Source organism: Kogia breviceps, chromosome 14 (genome assembly GCF_026419965.1).
Source record: "Kogia breviceps isolate mKogBre1 chromosome 14, mKogBre1 haplotype 1, whole genome shotgun sequence".
Classification (NCBI taxonomy): Eukaryota; Metazoa; Chordata; class Mammalia; order Artiodactyla; family Physeteridae; genus Kogia; species Kogia breviceps.
Genome location: NC_081323.1, coordinates 89,951,190 through 89,964,708, shown reverse-complemented (window position 1 = coordinate 89,964,708; position 13,519 = coordinate 89,951,190). Strand labels below are relative to the sequence as shown.

Genomic DNA, 13,519 nt, shown 5'->3' with positions numbered 1-13,519 from the left:
TCCCCAGAGCCAGGTGGAAAGCTACAGCCACCGCCCAGCCGGCTCACTCGGGGAGACGGAGGCCCAGAAGGGGCACGATGTACCCGGGTCACACTGCCCGAGAACGTGGACCCGGGACCTCGCTGTCCTGGCTCCTCGCTTGAGAGGGGCTCTGGAAGGCTGCACCGCAGCCAGCTGAGGACCTCTGGGCTGGGGCTGAGTGCCCTCTGTAGGTGGCCGCAGTGCCGCCCCCAGGTCTTCAGGGGGCAGCGCAGAGCATCTGTCACACGGCCCCTCGCCACCATCACTGTCAGCCAAGCACCTTCAGTCCTGTTCCTGGGCCTCGCTTTGCTCATCTGACAAATGGGGTCACTGGTGAGGCGGCAGCGGTGGGGCTCAGGCTCACCCCACACTTCCCGCCTCAGGTCACAGAGGTCAGCCTGCGGTCTGGCAGCGAGAGCCCCCTCGCGTTTCCTCCCTCGCTGCCCGGTGCACCTCCTCCGCATCACACGGGGCAGCTCGGCGGGGCCGGGCCCAGGGCCACACTTGACCGCCGCACCCACGGGGATGCCTGGACACCTCCTGACCGCCGCCTCCCCTCTTGTCTTGCAGCAGGACCGGCTGGAGCTGGAGGACGCCCAGGCCGATGGGGAAGGAGGCCCCGGTTCCGGCAGGACGCCGGGGGACGGCAAGAGGCGGCCGGCCGTGAGGGAGGCGCTCCTCCCCCCCCGCCCCCCATCCCCCAGCACTCGGGCTGCCCGGCCATGCGGCTCGGCCCGGCACGCCCCTGAGAGTGCGGGCGCCCGCCCCTCCCGCTCTCCCCTCCCCCCGGGGGCTGCCGCCCAGCCCGCCGCCCCGTGCCCCCGGGCAGGCTGAGCAGGCGCTCCCGCAGGGCTGGTCCCGATGGCCGGGTGCCGGCGGGGTGTGCCGTGCGCCTGGGCGTGCGTGGCGGCGGCCGCCCTGCTGCTCGCGGGCGGGCTGGTGCGTGGCGACTGCTGGCTGATCGAGGGCGACAAGGGCTTCGTGTGGCTGGCCATCTGCAGCCAGAACCAGCCGCCCTACGAGGCCATCCCGCAGCAGATCAACAGCACCGTCGTGGACCTGCGGCTGAACGAGAACCGCATCCGCAGCGTGCAGTACGCCGCGCTGAGCCGCTTCGGCAACCTCACGTACCTCAACCTCACCAAGAACGAGATCGGCTACATCGAGGACGGCGCCTTCTCGGGCCAGTTCAACCTGCAGGTGCTGCAGCTGGGCTACAACCGGCTGCGCAACCTGACGGAGGGCGTGCTGCGCGGCCTGAGCAAGCTGGAGTACCTGTACCTGCAGGCCAACCTCATCGAGGTGGTGGCGCCCGGCGCCTTCTGGGAGTGCCCCAACATCGTCAACGTCGACCTGTCCGTGAACCGCATCCAGCGGCTGCACGGCGCCACCTTCGCGGGCCTGGCCAAGCTCTCCGTGTGCGAGCTCTACAGCAACCCCTTCTACTGCTCCTGCGAGCTGCTCGGCTTCCTGCGCTGGCTGGCGGCCTTCGCCAACGCCACGCAGGCCTCCGACCGCGTGCAGTGCGAGTCGCCGCCGCTCTACTCCGGCTACTCGCTCCTGGGCCAGGGCCGCCACGGCCAGCGCGGCATCCTCGGCAAGCTGCAGTCCGTGTGCACCGACAGCGCCTACGCGGCCGAGACCCGCCCCGCGCCCGGCCGCTCGCCGCCGCCGCCGCCCCCCGCGCCGCCCGCGGAGCCCAGCGAGGCCCCCTGCGCCGAGGATGAGTGCTTCTCCGGCGACGGCACCACGCCGCCGGTGGCGCTGCCCACGCTGGCCCCGCGGGCCGAGGCCCGCCCGCTCCTCAAGGTCAAGCAGCTGACGCAGAACTCGGCCACCATCACGGTCCAGCTGCCCAGCCCGTCCAACCGCATGTACACGCTGGAGCACTTCAACAACAGCAGGCCGTCCACCGTGTCCAGGCTGACTCGGGCCCAGGAGGAGATCCGCCTGACCAACCTCTTCGCGCTCACCAACTACACCTACTGCGTGGTCTCCACCAGCTCGGGCCTGCGTCACAACCACACCTGCCTCACCATCTGCCTGCCCAAGCCGCCCAGCCCGCCGGGCCCCGTGCCCGGCTCCTCCACGGCCACCCGCTCCATCATGGCCATCCTGGGCTGCCTCTTCGGCATGGTGCTGGTGCTTGGCGCCGTCTACTACTGCCTGCGGAGGCGGAGGCGCCGGGAGGGGAAGCTCAAGAAGGCGGCCTCGGCAGCGGCGGCCGGCAGCCTCAAGAAGACCGTCATCGAGCTCAAGTACGGGCCCGAGATGGAGGCGCCCGGCCTGGCCCCGCTGTCCCAGGGCCCGCTGCTGGGCCCCGAGGCCGCGGCCCACCTCCCGTACCTGCCGGCGGCCGCCGCTGAGGCGGAACAGCGCAGGCTGGCCGAGAGCGGCGGGACGCCCAAGGCCAGCAAGGGCGGCTACATGGAGGTGCGTCCGGCGGGGCAGGCGGAGCGCGGGGACGGGGAGCCGGGCCGGCCGGGCGCCGAGGGCCGGAGCTCGGCGGCCGAGATCTCCACCATCGCCAAGGAGGTGGACAAGGTCAACCAGATCATCAACAACTGCATCGACGCCCTCAAGTCCGAGTCCACCTCCTTCCAGGGCGGCAAGTCGGGGGCCGCGGCCGCGGCAGAGCCGCAGCTCGTGCTGCTGTCCGAGCCGCTGGCCGGCAAGCACGGCTTCCTGTCGCCCGCCTACAAGGACGCCTTCGGCCACGGCCTGCGGCGGCACCACAGCGTGGAGGCCGCCCCCGGGGCCCCGCGCGCCAGCACCTCGTCCGGCGGCTCCGCGCGCAGCCCGCGGCCCTACCGCGCCGAGGCCGCCGGGGCGCACAAGGCCGCTGCCGCCGAGGCCAAGTACCTCGAGAAGAGCTCGCCCGCGGCCGACGCCATCCTCACTGTGACGCCCGCGGCCTCCGTGCTGCGGGCCGAGGCCGAGAAGAGCCGCCAGTACGGCGAGCACCGGCACTCGTACCCCGGCCCCCACCCCGCCGAGCCGCCCCTGTCCCATGAGGGCCCCGGCGGCCGCAAGGCGTCCATCCTGGAGCCGCTGACCCGGCCGCGGCCCCGCGACCTAGCCTACTCGCAGCTGTCCCCGCAGTACCGCAACCTGAGCTACTCCTCCAGCCCCGAGTACACCTGCGGGGCCTCCCGGAGCATCTGGGGGCGCTTCAGACTGAGCCGCCGGCGGCACGAGGACGAGGGGGAGTTCGTGGCCGCCGGCCACGCCCTGCGCAAGAAGGTTCAGTTCGCCAAAGACGAGGATCTGCACGACATCCTGGACTACTGGAAGGGCGTGTCCGCACAGCACAAGTCCTGAGCCCCCACCAGGCGCCTGGGGCCCGCGCCCTCCCCGAAACCCATGATGCCACTGGACCAAAAAGGACACAAGAGCCACTGCAGCTATTTGTAACCCAGAGACCCACGGGAAACACACACACACACACACACACGCACACTAGCAGCTGTTAAAGCCCTGGGCGTTGTGCAGAGCAAGTAGGGAGGCGGCACTGACAGTATGAACGGGAGGTGAACCGTGGCCGAGCACGTGTACCTGCCCTGAGTCGCTCTACCGGTGTGAGCGGGCCCGTGCGCGCGCGCGCGCACACACACACACACACACACACACACACACACACACACACACACACACACACACACAAGGGACTTCGGAAAACTGTGTCTTAGGGATGGGGGGGTGGAGGGGGATTTTTTTCAGTATCTTTTCTCTTTTGATTCTTCTCTGCTTTCTTTCTTTCCCTCTCTCCTCTCGTTATTTTCTTCCTTTTTAAAAAAAATATATTAAAAGTAAAGTTCTCTTAAAAAGACATACAACACTAGACCTGGGGGGCGTGGCCGGCGTGGCCACCTGGCTCCTCGCATGATCTCCGTCCGTGGTTTTCTGTGGACTGTTTAGTCTGTCTCTTCATTGCCACCTCTGGAGGCCACCAAAGAGGGGCAGAGCCAAGGCAGGCGGCCGAGTGGCCTCCGGGAAGGTCCCGGAGCCCTGCGGGACGCGAGGAGGAGGGCTGTGCCTGGGGGCGGCTCGGGGGTGGCCGGGGGCTGGGAGTGTGTGCTCCTGTCGTCCTGTTGTATAGAAAAATATTTCTATATTTGCAATGTTTGCTGTAAAACGAGAAAGAAAAAAAAGACTATGTCTGTCTACTAAAAAAAAAAAAAATTGTGCAAAGGAAAAAATTCCCAATACTTATTTGTAGTGGGTTTTTACTGTGGGATTTAGGGAAAGATTTGGGGGTCTTAGATGTCTGGTCTAGGGGTGGCGTTGGGGTCACAGGCGGGTCCCCAGGAGCTCTTCCTCGGGGAATGGGAGTGACAGGCAGCCCCTGGGTGGGGAGCTCCAGCGGCTCTGAGGGGCGGCGTGGAAGGGGCGGCGGGGGGGGGGAGTGTGTCCGACGGTGCGTGTGACTGGTCTGTGCACACACCCGGGAAGCTGACGGGTGTGTATGGATGGTGGGGTTTGCGTGTGAGTGGGGCGAGCTCGAGCGGCTTGGAGGGGCCCCTCCCGTGGCTGGAGCCCCCCCGCCGCGGGGAAAGTGCCCTGAGATACCGACGCTGCAGGCCCTCCACGGGCCTCACGCCCATCTGCCTGCCACCCCCGTGGGGCTCCGGATTCGGAGGGAGGGCTTTGAGCGCAGGTGTGAACAGCGCCAGGTTGCTCAGAATCCCCGAGAGGCCCGGAGCCCGAGCTCACGGAGAGTGCCCCTCGGTGGCTACACACAGAGCAGTGCCGCCACAGGCGCCCTCCCCCAGGAGCCAGAGCGAGGCTCTTGGGGCGAGAAGCCATTTCTGGGCCTTGTGACCACCCGTCAGCACCGTGGAGGACCTGCACCCACCCCAGTCCCGCGTCCTGCAGAAGCACCTTCTCCAAGGCGGGCCCTGCAGCGAACAGGTGACCCGCCCTGACCCCTCCCCGCCACTGACCCTCGCGCTGGACGCATCACATCTTCCATCCGAGCTCTCTACCTCGCGGGGGTAGGGCTCTCCTCTCCTTCCTAAGCGCCGCCCCCCGCCCCGCCCCGTCCAGGGCAAGCCACGCCCAGTCTCAGTTTCTGGCAAAGACCCAGTCAGGCCGGCGAGGGAGCTGTGGGATGAGCCCGGAAGCGATGGGGGCCGAGAGCGGCCAGGCCAGAAGCAGAGGACGGAAGGGGTTTCAGGCGTGAGGGCAGAGGGGAGAACGGGTCGGGGCTGCAAGCCGCGGGGGTCGGCAGCCCTCCTTGCACACCCCCGGTGACACACTGCTCCCCCCTCCTCCACGGCAATTTCACCTTAGGCACCTTCAGAGCCTGTGCAGGAGCCGGTGGCCTCCCAGCGGCCACGCGGTGCTGGGACACGGCGGGTCTGTCTCTCGCGGGCTGGCCGCCGTCCTGGCCTCTGCGCCTAGGCGACCCCGTCAAGCTCCTGCACGTGGGGCCTCTGCACGGCCCCCCTCGACTGAGCCCCTCCAGAGTGGACCACTTCTGAGGACGCCGCCCCCCGACCCGACAGGGCGTGGGCTCCCCCAGCTCCGGCCATGGGGGTCACAGTGCTGGGGGAGCGTTACATGTGAGGGGGCTGGAGACCACGGGGCCGTGCCCAGGGCGGCGGGGGCAGGCAGCGGAGGCAGGCCCCGGGGCTGGAGGCTGCGTGGAGGCCCAGAGAGGGGCCTGCCTCGCCCGAGGCCACGCAGCAACAGTCCTGGCCGTGGGACAAAAGTGGGGTCAGGCCTCAGCCTGCCGTTCCCCTTCACTGAGGAGATAACATCGGCTGTTTATAGGGAACCAGAGGACAATGGCCACAGGACGGAGGTGCCAGCTGGCCAGGCACTGGAGAGGGACACGTCACCACCGAGAGCCCTGCCCCGAGCAGGGGGTCCCACCCAGGGCTGAGGCCCTGGAGAGGGACACGGAGGAAGAGGGTGAGGGTGTGGGCCCCGAGCAGCCAAGAACACCGGTTCCAGAAGCTCAGACCCTCCCAGGGACACGCCGGGCCGGACAGACGTGGCTCCGCTGCCGGACACTGGGCCAGTCCCAGGGCACAGGCCTGCGTGTCACCATGACCTTGCTCGGAGGTGGTCACGTGGAGTTGGCAAGAGTAGACGCACGGGACGTACACGCTTGTCGATCCCCTACCGTATGCGGGGCTCTGTGCTAAGCCCTACTGAAGCCCAGGGAGGGGCCGGCCCTGCCCCCACCCCGGGGAGGCTCACAGGCCAGAAGGCCACTGGAAGCAGAGGCAGGTGACCCAGCGCTGGGAGGCGCAGGGCCCAGGAGGCCCGGGGAAGGACGGGAACTCCTGCCCGGGAAAAGCCTGGAAGGCTTCCTAGAAGGGGTTTGGGCTGGAAAAAGGAAGCCACGGTGAGGATGGCGGGTGGACACTACAGAGTGGAGAGAGGTCAGCAGCCCTGCGGGCTCAGAAGTGGGCTCGGAGCCCAGAATGAAGGTCTGTCAGAGCGAGTCATGCTCTGGGCTGGGACCAGGGCCCGGCTTCCCCACGAGCAGCTCTCGTAGGTCTGTGATATGTGGCGTTTGGAAGCCGAAAGCATGGGCTCAAAGCAGGCTCTGCCACTTGTGGCCGCACGACCCCAGAAGGCCGCTGAGCTCTCTGCGTCTCCGTGGGGATATGCTGCACCTGCCCCCCCCCCACACCCCGTTCTGCACTGGGTCCCCGAATGGCACGTGGGGTTGGCTGTGTCACCTCTGTTGGTCCAACGATGCCGGGTAACAAACCACCACCACACACACGTCATCGCTCCCGTGAGCGGGGCGTTTCTGCCGATCTGGGGGTTGCTGGGAGGACTGGGCTCCGCTCCACACCACCCGCACCCTCCACCCACCGGCCCGGGTCACGGCCAAGGGAGCAAGTCCCCCACGGTCAGAGTGAGTCACGTGGCTGAGCTCCGAGTCAAGGTGCAGACAGGTCACTCCATCCGCAGGGGCAAAGGGGGGGACACAGGGTGGGGAGAAGAATCAGGACCATCTGAGAACAGAGGCCAAACGCGTGCCCGAGCCTCACGTGTCCTCCCTCCAGAGGGCGGGGACCACAGACCACCAAGAGCAGAAAACCCAAGACGACGGTCCTGAGGTTTCATCCAACACACAGTTGCAGAGCACCTACTGTGCACCAGACATCCCGGAGACATCAACAAAGCCGTCCTCCCCTCCGAGAGTCACAGTCCCAACAGGAAAGGGGTGACGCCCCAAACAGAGTAATTCAAGGGGGTTTGCCTAAAAGGACCATTTCCAGAGAGAGGGTGTAGGGGACCCCGGGGGTCAGCAGCAGCCCAGCTGGCAGCACACCTCGGCCCCCTGGGACTGGGGGGGAGCTGGGAGGAGCGGTTGTGCAGAGAGCCCAGCAGGGCCCTGAGGAGGGGCCTCCAGTGGCCCGAGGCGACCCCACAGAGGGAGCTGCCCCCCTGCCGTCTCCTGTGGGGCTCCCCCCGGGCTGAATGGCCAGGAAACCAGGAGGCAGAGAGGCCGCTGATGAAATCCATACACGTCAGAACAAAGGGAGAGAGGGGGTGAAGAGGGGGCGGGAAAGGCATGGAGGGGCCAACGGGGGAGGCCCGGCCTGAGGGCTTCTGGGAGACGCAGCCACGCACTGACCAAGCGCCGGAAGCAGAGGCGGGGCCGTGACGTCCCTCGTGGAGCAGGAATCTCCTGGGAGGCCAGTGCTCAAGACCTTGACGGACAAGTAGGGGTTGGCACGTTGGGTGAGGGGGGGGCAGGCCAGGGGCTTCCTTCCCGAGGGACCTGCAGGGACCGAGGCTGCCCACCCTAGCCCCCGCCCGGGGGGAAGGTCGGCACCCCCGGCGGTCAGAGCTGGGGCCGGGGCGAGCCGCAGGCCCAGGGGGTTGGCTGAGTCAGGCTCGGGTGCCCGCCTTGCAAACGTAAAGGAATTAGAGTTGGGCGGTGGGTCGTGGGGGCACTGACGGAGTTTTATAGAATAACAACTTTCCCTTATCTCAAAAGCAACGCTTTTACGACATAAACTTTAGAAAACAGCTAAACATAAAGAAGAAAAGAGAGGTCACTCGATCTCACCACCCCAAGATAATCACGGTATCTGTACTTCCAGGCCTCTCTCTATATAAGTGCAACAGGCTGGAAATTTATATGCAATAACCAGGTGTGCAGAGAAGCATCTCTCTCCCTTCTGTAACAGCAGAGCTTACTGTGGAGCCTCTATGCGATGGAGGGGTGGCGGGTACGGTGCAAAGAGATGGGAGACATGATAGTTTGTCTGTAGGGTCCAGCAGGGAAGAAGGCACTGATGATGGATTGGAGACAAGAAGTGACTAGAACATGTCCGAATAAGAAGGGGTGGGCTTCCCTGGTGGCGCAGTGGTTGAGAATCCGCCTGCCGATGCAGGGGACACGGGTTCGTGCCCCGGTCCGGGAGGATCCCACGTGCCGCGGAGCGGCTGGGCCCGTGAGCCACGGCAGCTGAGCCTGCGTGTCCGGAGCCTGTGCTCCGCAACGGGAGAGGCCACAACGGTGAGAGGCCCACGTACCACCAAAAAAAAAAAAAAAAAAAAAAGAAGGGGTGAGGTTCACGGGTCAGCATGGCCATCATTAAAGAGTCCATAAATAATACACGCTGAGGAGGGTGTGGAGAACAGGGAACCCTCCTCCACTGTGGGTGGGAATGTAAATCTGCGGCCACTATGGAGAACAATATGGAGGCTCCTCAGAAAACTAAAAACAGAGCTACCGTATGATCCAGCAATCCCACTGCAGGGCATATATCCAGACAAGACTCTAATTCAAAAAGATACACGGCACCCCTATGTTCACAGCAGCGCTATTCACAATAGCCAAGACACGGAAACCACCTAAATGTCTACTGACAGATGAATGAATGGATAAAGAAGATGAGGTACATATATACAATGGAATATTCCTCCGCTATTAAAAAGAAGGAAACACTGCCTTTTGCAGCAACATGGATGGACCTAGAGATTAACATAGTAAGCAAGTCGGAAACAGAAAGACAAATATCCTATGATTTCACTTACGTGTGGAATCTAAAATATGACACAAATGAACTTATCTACAAAACAGAAACAGACTCACAGACACAGAGAACAGACTTGTAGTTGCCAAGGGGGAGGGGAGGTGGGAGTTTGGGATTAGCAGATGCCAACTAGTATATATAGAATGAATAAACAAGGTCCTACTGTAGCGCAAAGGGAACTATATTCAGTATCCTGGGATAAACTACAGTGGAAAAGAATATGAAAAAGAATACATATGTGTATAACTGACTCACTTTGCTATACAGCAGAAATTAATACAACATCGTAAATCAACTATACGTCAATAAAAAAGTTTTTTAAGTATATTTAAAAAATGGGTGAGGTTTACTGCTTAGTGGAAGGGATGGTCTTGGCTAGCACCATGGACAGTCCGTCCACTGTGAGGGAGAGAGGACAGTATATGGAACTGATGCAGGTGCCGGGGGGTCATTGGGGACCTTGAGGGGTTTCCTCTTTTGACCACTGCAACCTCGGCATCTTTTCTCAATCCACTGCGTTGCCTTTTGGTTCTACTTTCTGGGAGATTTTGGGGGTTTTGTTTAATTTGAAATAATTATAGAGTCACAGGAAGTCAAAAAACAAAACAAAACAAACCAGTGCCTAGAATCACCCATCCTCTTCCAATGGTGACATCTCATACACCTGTAGCACAGCATCAAAACCAGGAAGCTGTTTTGTCCGTTGGTACAAGTATGTTAACTACACTACAGATCTTACTGGGTTTCCACCAGTTTTCACATGCACTCATTTACGTACGTGTGAGGTCTTTGCAGGTGTATCCCGTGCATATAGATTTGGGTAACCACCACCACAACCAAGATACAGAGCTGACCCGCCACTACAAAGACCACCCTTGTGCTGCCCTGTAAGTCACCCCACACCCAACACCACCCCTGTCCCCTGGCACCACTAACTGTTCTCCAGCCCTGTCCTTTTGAGAATACTGTATACATGAAATCATATACTATGTAACGTTTTGATATTGGCTTTTTTCACTCAGGATAATTTCCTTGAGATCCGACCGAGTTGTTCCTGCATCACTTGTTTGTCTCTCTGCAATGCTGGGTGTATCCCATTGTATAGATGATGTGCCAGGGTTTGTTTGCCACTTACTTGTTGAAGGACATCTAGGCTGTTTCCGGTTCGGGGCTATTACGAATAAAGCTACTATGAAAATCCTCATACAGGTTTTGGTGTGAACTTACGTTTTCATTTCTCTGGGATAAGTGCTCAGGAGTACAATTGCTGGGCTGTATGATAAGCGCAGGTTAAGTATTGTAAGGAACCGCTCAACTGTATTTTCAGAACGACTGCACCTTTTCACATTCCCTCCAGCAATGGATGCGAGAAGTAATTTCTCCACACCCTCGGTAACATTTGGTGTTATTGCTAGTTTTTATTTTGGTTGTTGTAATGGTGTGTATTGATACCTCATTATGGTTTTAGTTTATATTTCCCTAATGTCGTTGAACATTTTTTTGTGTGCTGACTTGCCATCAGTGTCTCTTCTATGATATGTCCTCACCTTTTACCTATGTTCTGAATGTTTTGTTTTTACTGTTGAGTTTTGAGAGCGCTTTACATTTTCTAGATACAAGACCTTTATCAGATATGTGGTTGGCAAACATCTTCTCCCAGTCTGTAGCTAATGCATGGAAATCAACACAAAGAGTCAAGTAAAATGAAGAAACAGAAAAATATGTTCCAGATGAAAGAACAAGATAAAACCTCAGAAAAAGACCTTAATGAAACAGAGATAAGTGATTTACCTAAAAAGATTTCAAAATAACAGTCATAGAGACGCTCATCAAACTCAGGAGAAGAATGGATGAACCAAGTCAGAACTTTGCCAAAGAGGTAGGAAATATAAGAAAGTACCAAGTAGAAGTCACGGAACTGAAGAATACAATAATTGAACTGAAAAATACAGTACAGGAGTTCAACAAAAGACTAGATGAAGCAGAAGAAAGGATCAGTGAACTTGAAGACAGAGCAGTGAAACTCACCCAATCACAGCAGCAAAAAGACAAAAAGAATAAAGAAGAATAAAATAAAAATAAAATAAAAAAAGAATAAAGAATAAATAAAAGAGTAAAGATAGCTTAAGGGACTAAAGGGACAACATCAAGGAGACCAACATTCAACTATTGGGGTCCCAGAAGGAGAAGGGAAAGAAGCAGAAAACTTATTTGAAGAAATAATGGCTATAAATTTCCTAACCTGGGGAAGGAAACAGACATCCAGATCCAGGAATCCCAAAAAGTTCCAAATAAGATGAGCCCAAAGAGACCCACACCAAGACACGTTATAATTAAAATGTCAAAAGTTAAACACAAAGAGAATCTTAAAAACAGCAAGAGAAAAACAACTTGTTTGTTATGCTGATAGTCATAAGCCCATAAGCAGATTTCTTGACAGAAACTTTGCAGGCCAGAAGGGAGTGGCATGATATAGTCAAAGTACTGAAAGTAAAAACTCTCCAACTAAGAATACTCTACCTGGAAAAGCTGTCATTCAAAATCGAAGAAGAGATAGAGAAAAAAGCTAAAAAAGATCACCATCACTAGACCAGTCTTAAGAGAAATGTTAAAAGGATGTCTTTAAGCAGAAACAAAAGGGCAGGGATTAGTAACCGGAAACATATGAAAGCACAAATTCCCCCAGTAAAGGCAAAAATACAGTAGAACTCAGGATAATCTAATGCTGTCCATGCAGTGGGTCAGTCACTTCTAAAGCTAGTGTGAAGAGGCTAAAACACAAAAGAAGTAAAAATAACTATAACCGCAATAACTTGTTAGAGGAGACACAAGATTAAAAGATGTAAACTGTGACATCAAAAATACAAAGCATGGTGGTGAGGGGAAGTAAAAATGCAGAGCTTTAGAATGCATTCAAACTTAAGTTGTATCAACTTACAATAGACTTATAAATATAAGTTGTTTTACGTAAGCCCCACGGTAACCACAAGCAAAAACCTATGGTAGGGCTTCCCTGGTGGCGCAGTGGTTGAGAGTCTGCCTGCCGATGCAGGGGACGCGGGTTCGTGCCCCAGTCCAGGAGGATCCCACATGCCACGGAGCAGCTGGGCCCATGAACCGTGGCCACTGAGCCTGTGCATCCAGAGCCTGTGCTCCGCAGCGGGAGAGCCCACGACAGTGAGAGGCCCGCCTACCACACACACAAAAAAAAGAGCAAGAGAAGAAGAAAGGAACAGAGTAACTACAAAGCAGCCAGAAAACAATTAACAAAAATGATATAAGTACATACTTATCAATAATTACTTTAAATGTAAATAGACCAATCAAAAAACAGAGTGGCTGAATGGATAGAACAATAAGACACATCTGTATGCTGCCTACAAGATACTCACTTCAGATGTAAGTATACACACCGACTGAGAGTGAAGGGGCGGAAAATGATATTCTATGCAAATGGAAACCAAAAGAAATCTGGGATAGTTAGGCAAAATAAACTTTAAGACAAAGGTTGTATATGAGAGACAAAAAAAGATTATTACATGATGATAAAGGGGTCACTTCAACAAGAGAATTTATTTGTAAATATTTATGCACCCAGTATAGGAGCACCTAAATATATAAAGCAAATATTAACAAATCTAAAGGGAGAAATAGACAACAAGAACAGTACAGAATGTTAACAATTCACTTCCACCCAGGGAGAGATTATCCAGACAGAAAATCAATAAAGAAACGTTGGCCTTAAATAACACGTTAGACCAGATGGACTTATACGTATACAGAAAATTCCATCCAAAAGCAATAGAATATACAGTCTCCTCAAGTATGCATGGAACATTTTCCTGGATAGATCATATGCTAAGCCACAAAACAAGTCTTAATAAAGTTAAGACAATAAATTGAAATCAGATCACGTATCTTTTCCTACCACAATGATATAAAACTGAGAGATCGGTTACAAGAAGAAAACTGTAAAAATCACAAATATGTGGAGATTAAACAACAAATGAGTCAAAGAAGATATAAAAAGAAAAAATTTAAATACCTTGAGACAAATGAAAATGGAAATACAACATATCAAAACTTATGGGATATAGCAAAAGCAGTTCTAAGAAGGAAGGTCCTAGTGATAAATGCTTACATCAAGAAACAAGAAAAATCTCAAATATACCACCTAAGGTTACACCTCAAAGAACCAGGAAAGAGTAACAAAGCCCAAAGTTAGTAGTAGTAAGGAAATAACAAAGATCAGAGCAGAAATAAATAAAGCAGAGACAAAAAAGGACAATAGAAAAGATCAATAAAACTAAAAGCTGGATTTTTAAAAAGATATACAAAATTGGCCAACCACTAGCTAGACTCACCAAGAAAAAGAGAGGACTCAAATAAATAAAATCACAAATTAAAAAGAGATGTTACAAGTGATATCACAGAAATTCAAAGGATCATAAAAGACTTCTATGAACAATTACACTCCAACAAGT

The 13,519-nt window shown here is 56.2% G+C and overlaps 1 protein-coding gene across 1 annotated transcript; it reads left to right on the top strand.

Annotated features, from left to right (window-relative positions):
* The first annotated feature begins 849 nt into the window (after positions 1-849).
* Positions 850-4,200, top strand: ELFN1 (extracellular leucine rich repeat and fibronectin type III domain containing 1). Its single transcript, XM_059038552.2, has one exon. It carries the CDS (start codon positions 883-885, stop codon positions 3,340-3,342), a length of 2,460 nt encoding a protein of 819 aa, XP_058894535.1. The 5' UTR covers positions 850-882; the 3' UTR covers positions 3,343-4,200.
* The last annotated feature ends 9,319 nt before the right edge of the window (positions 4,201-13,519 follow it).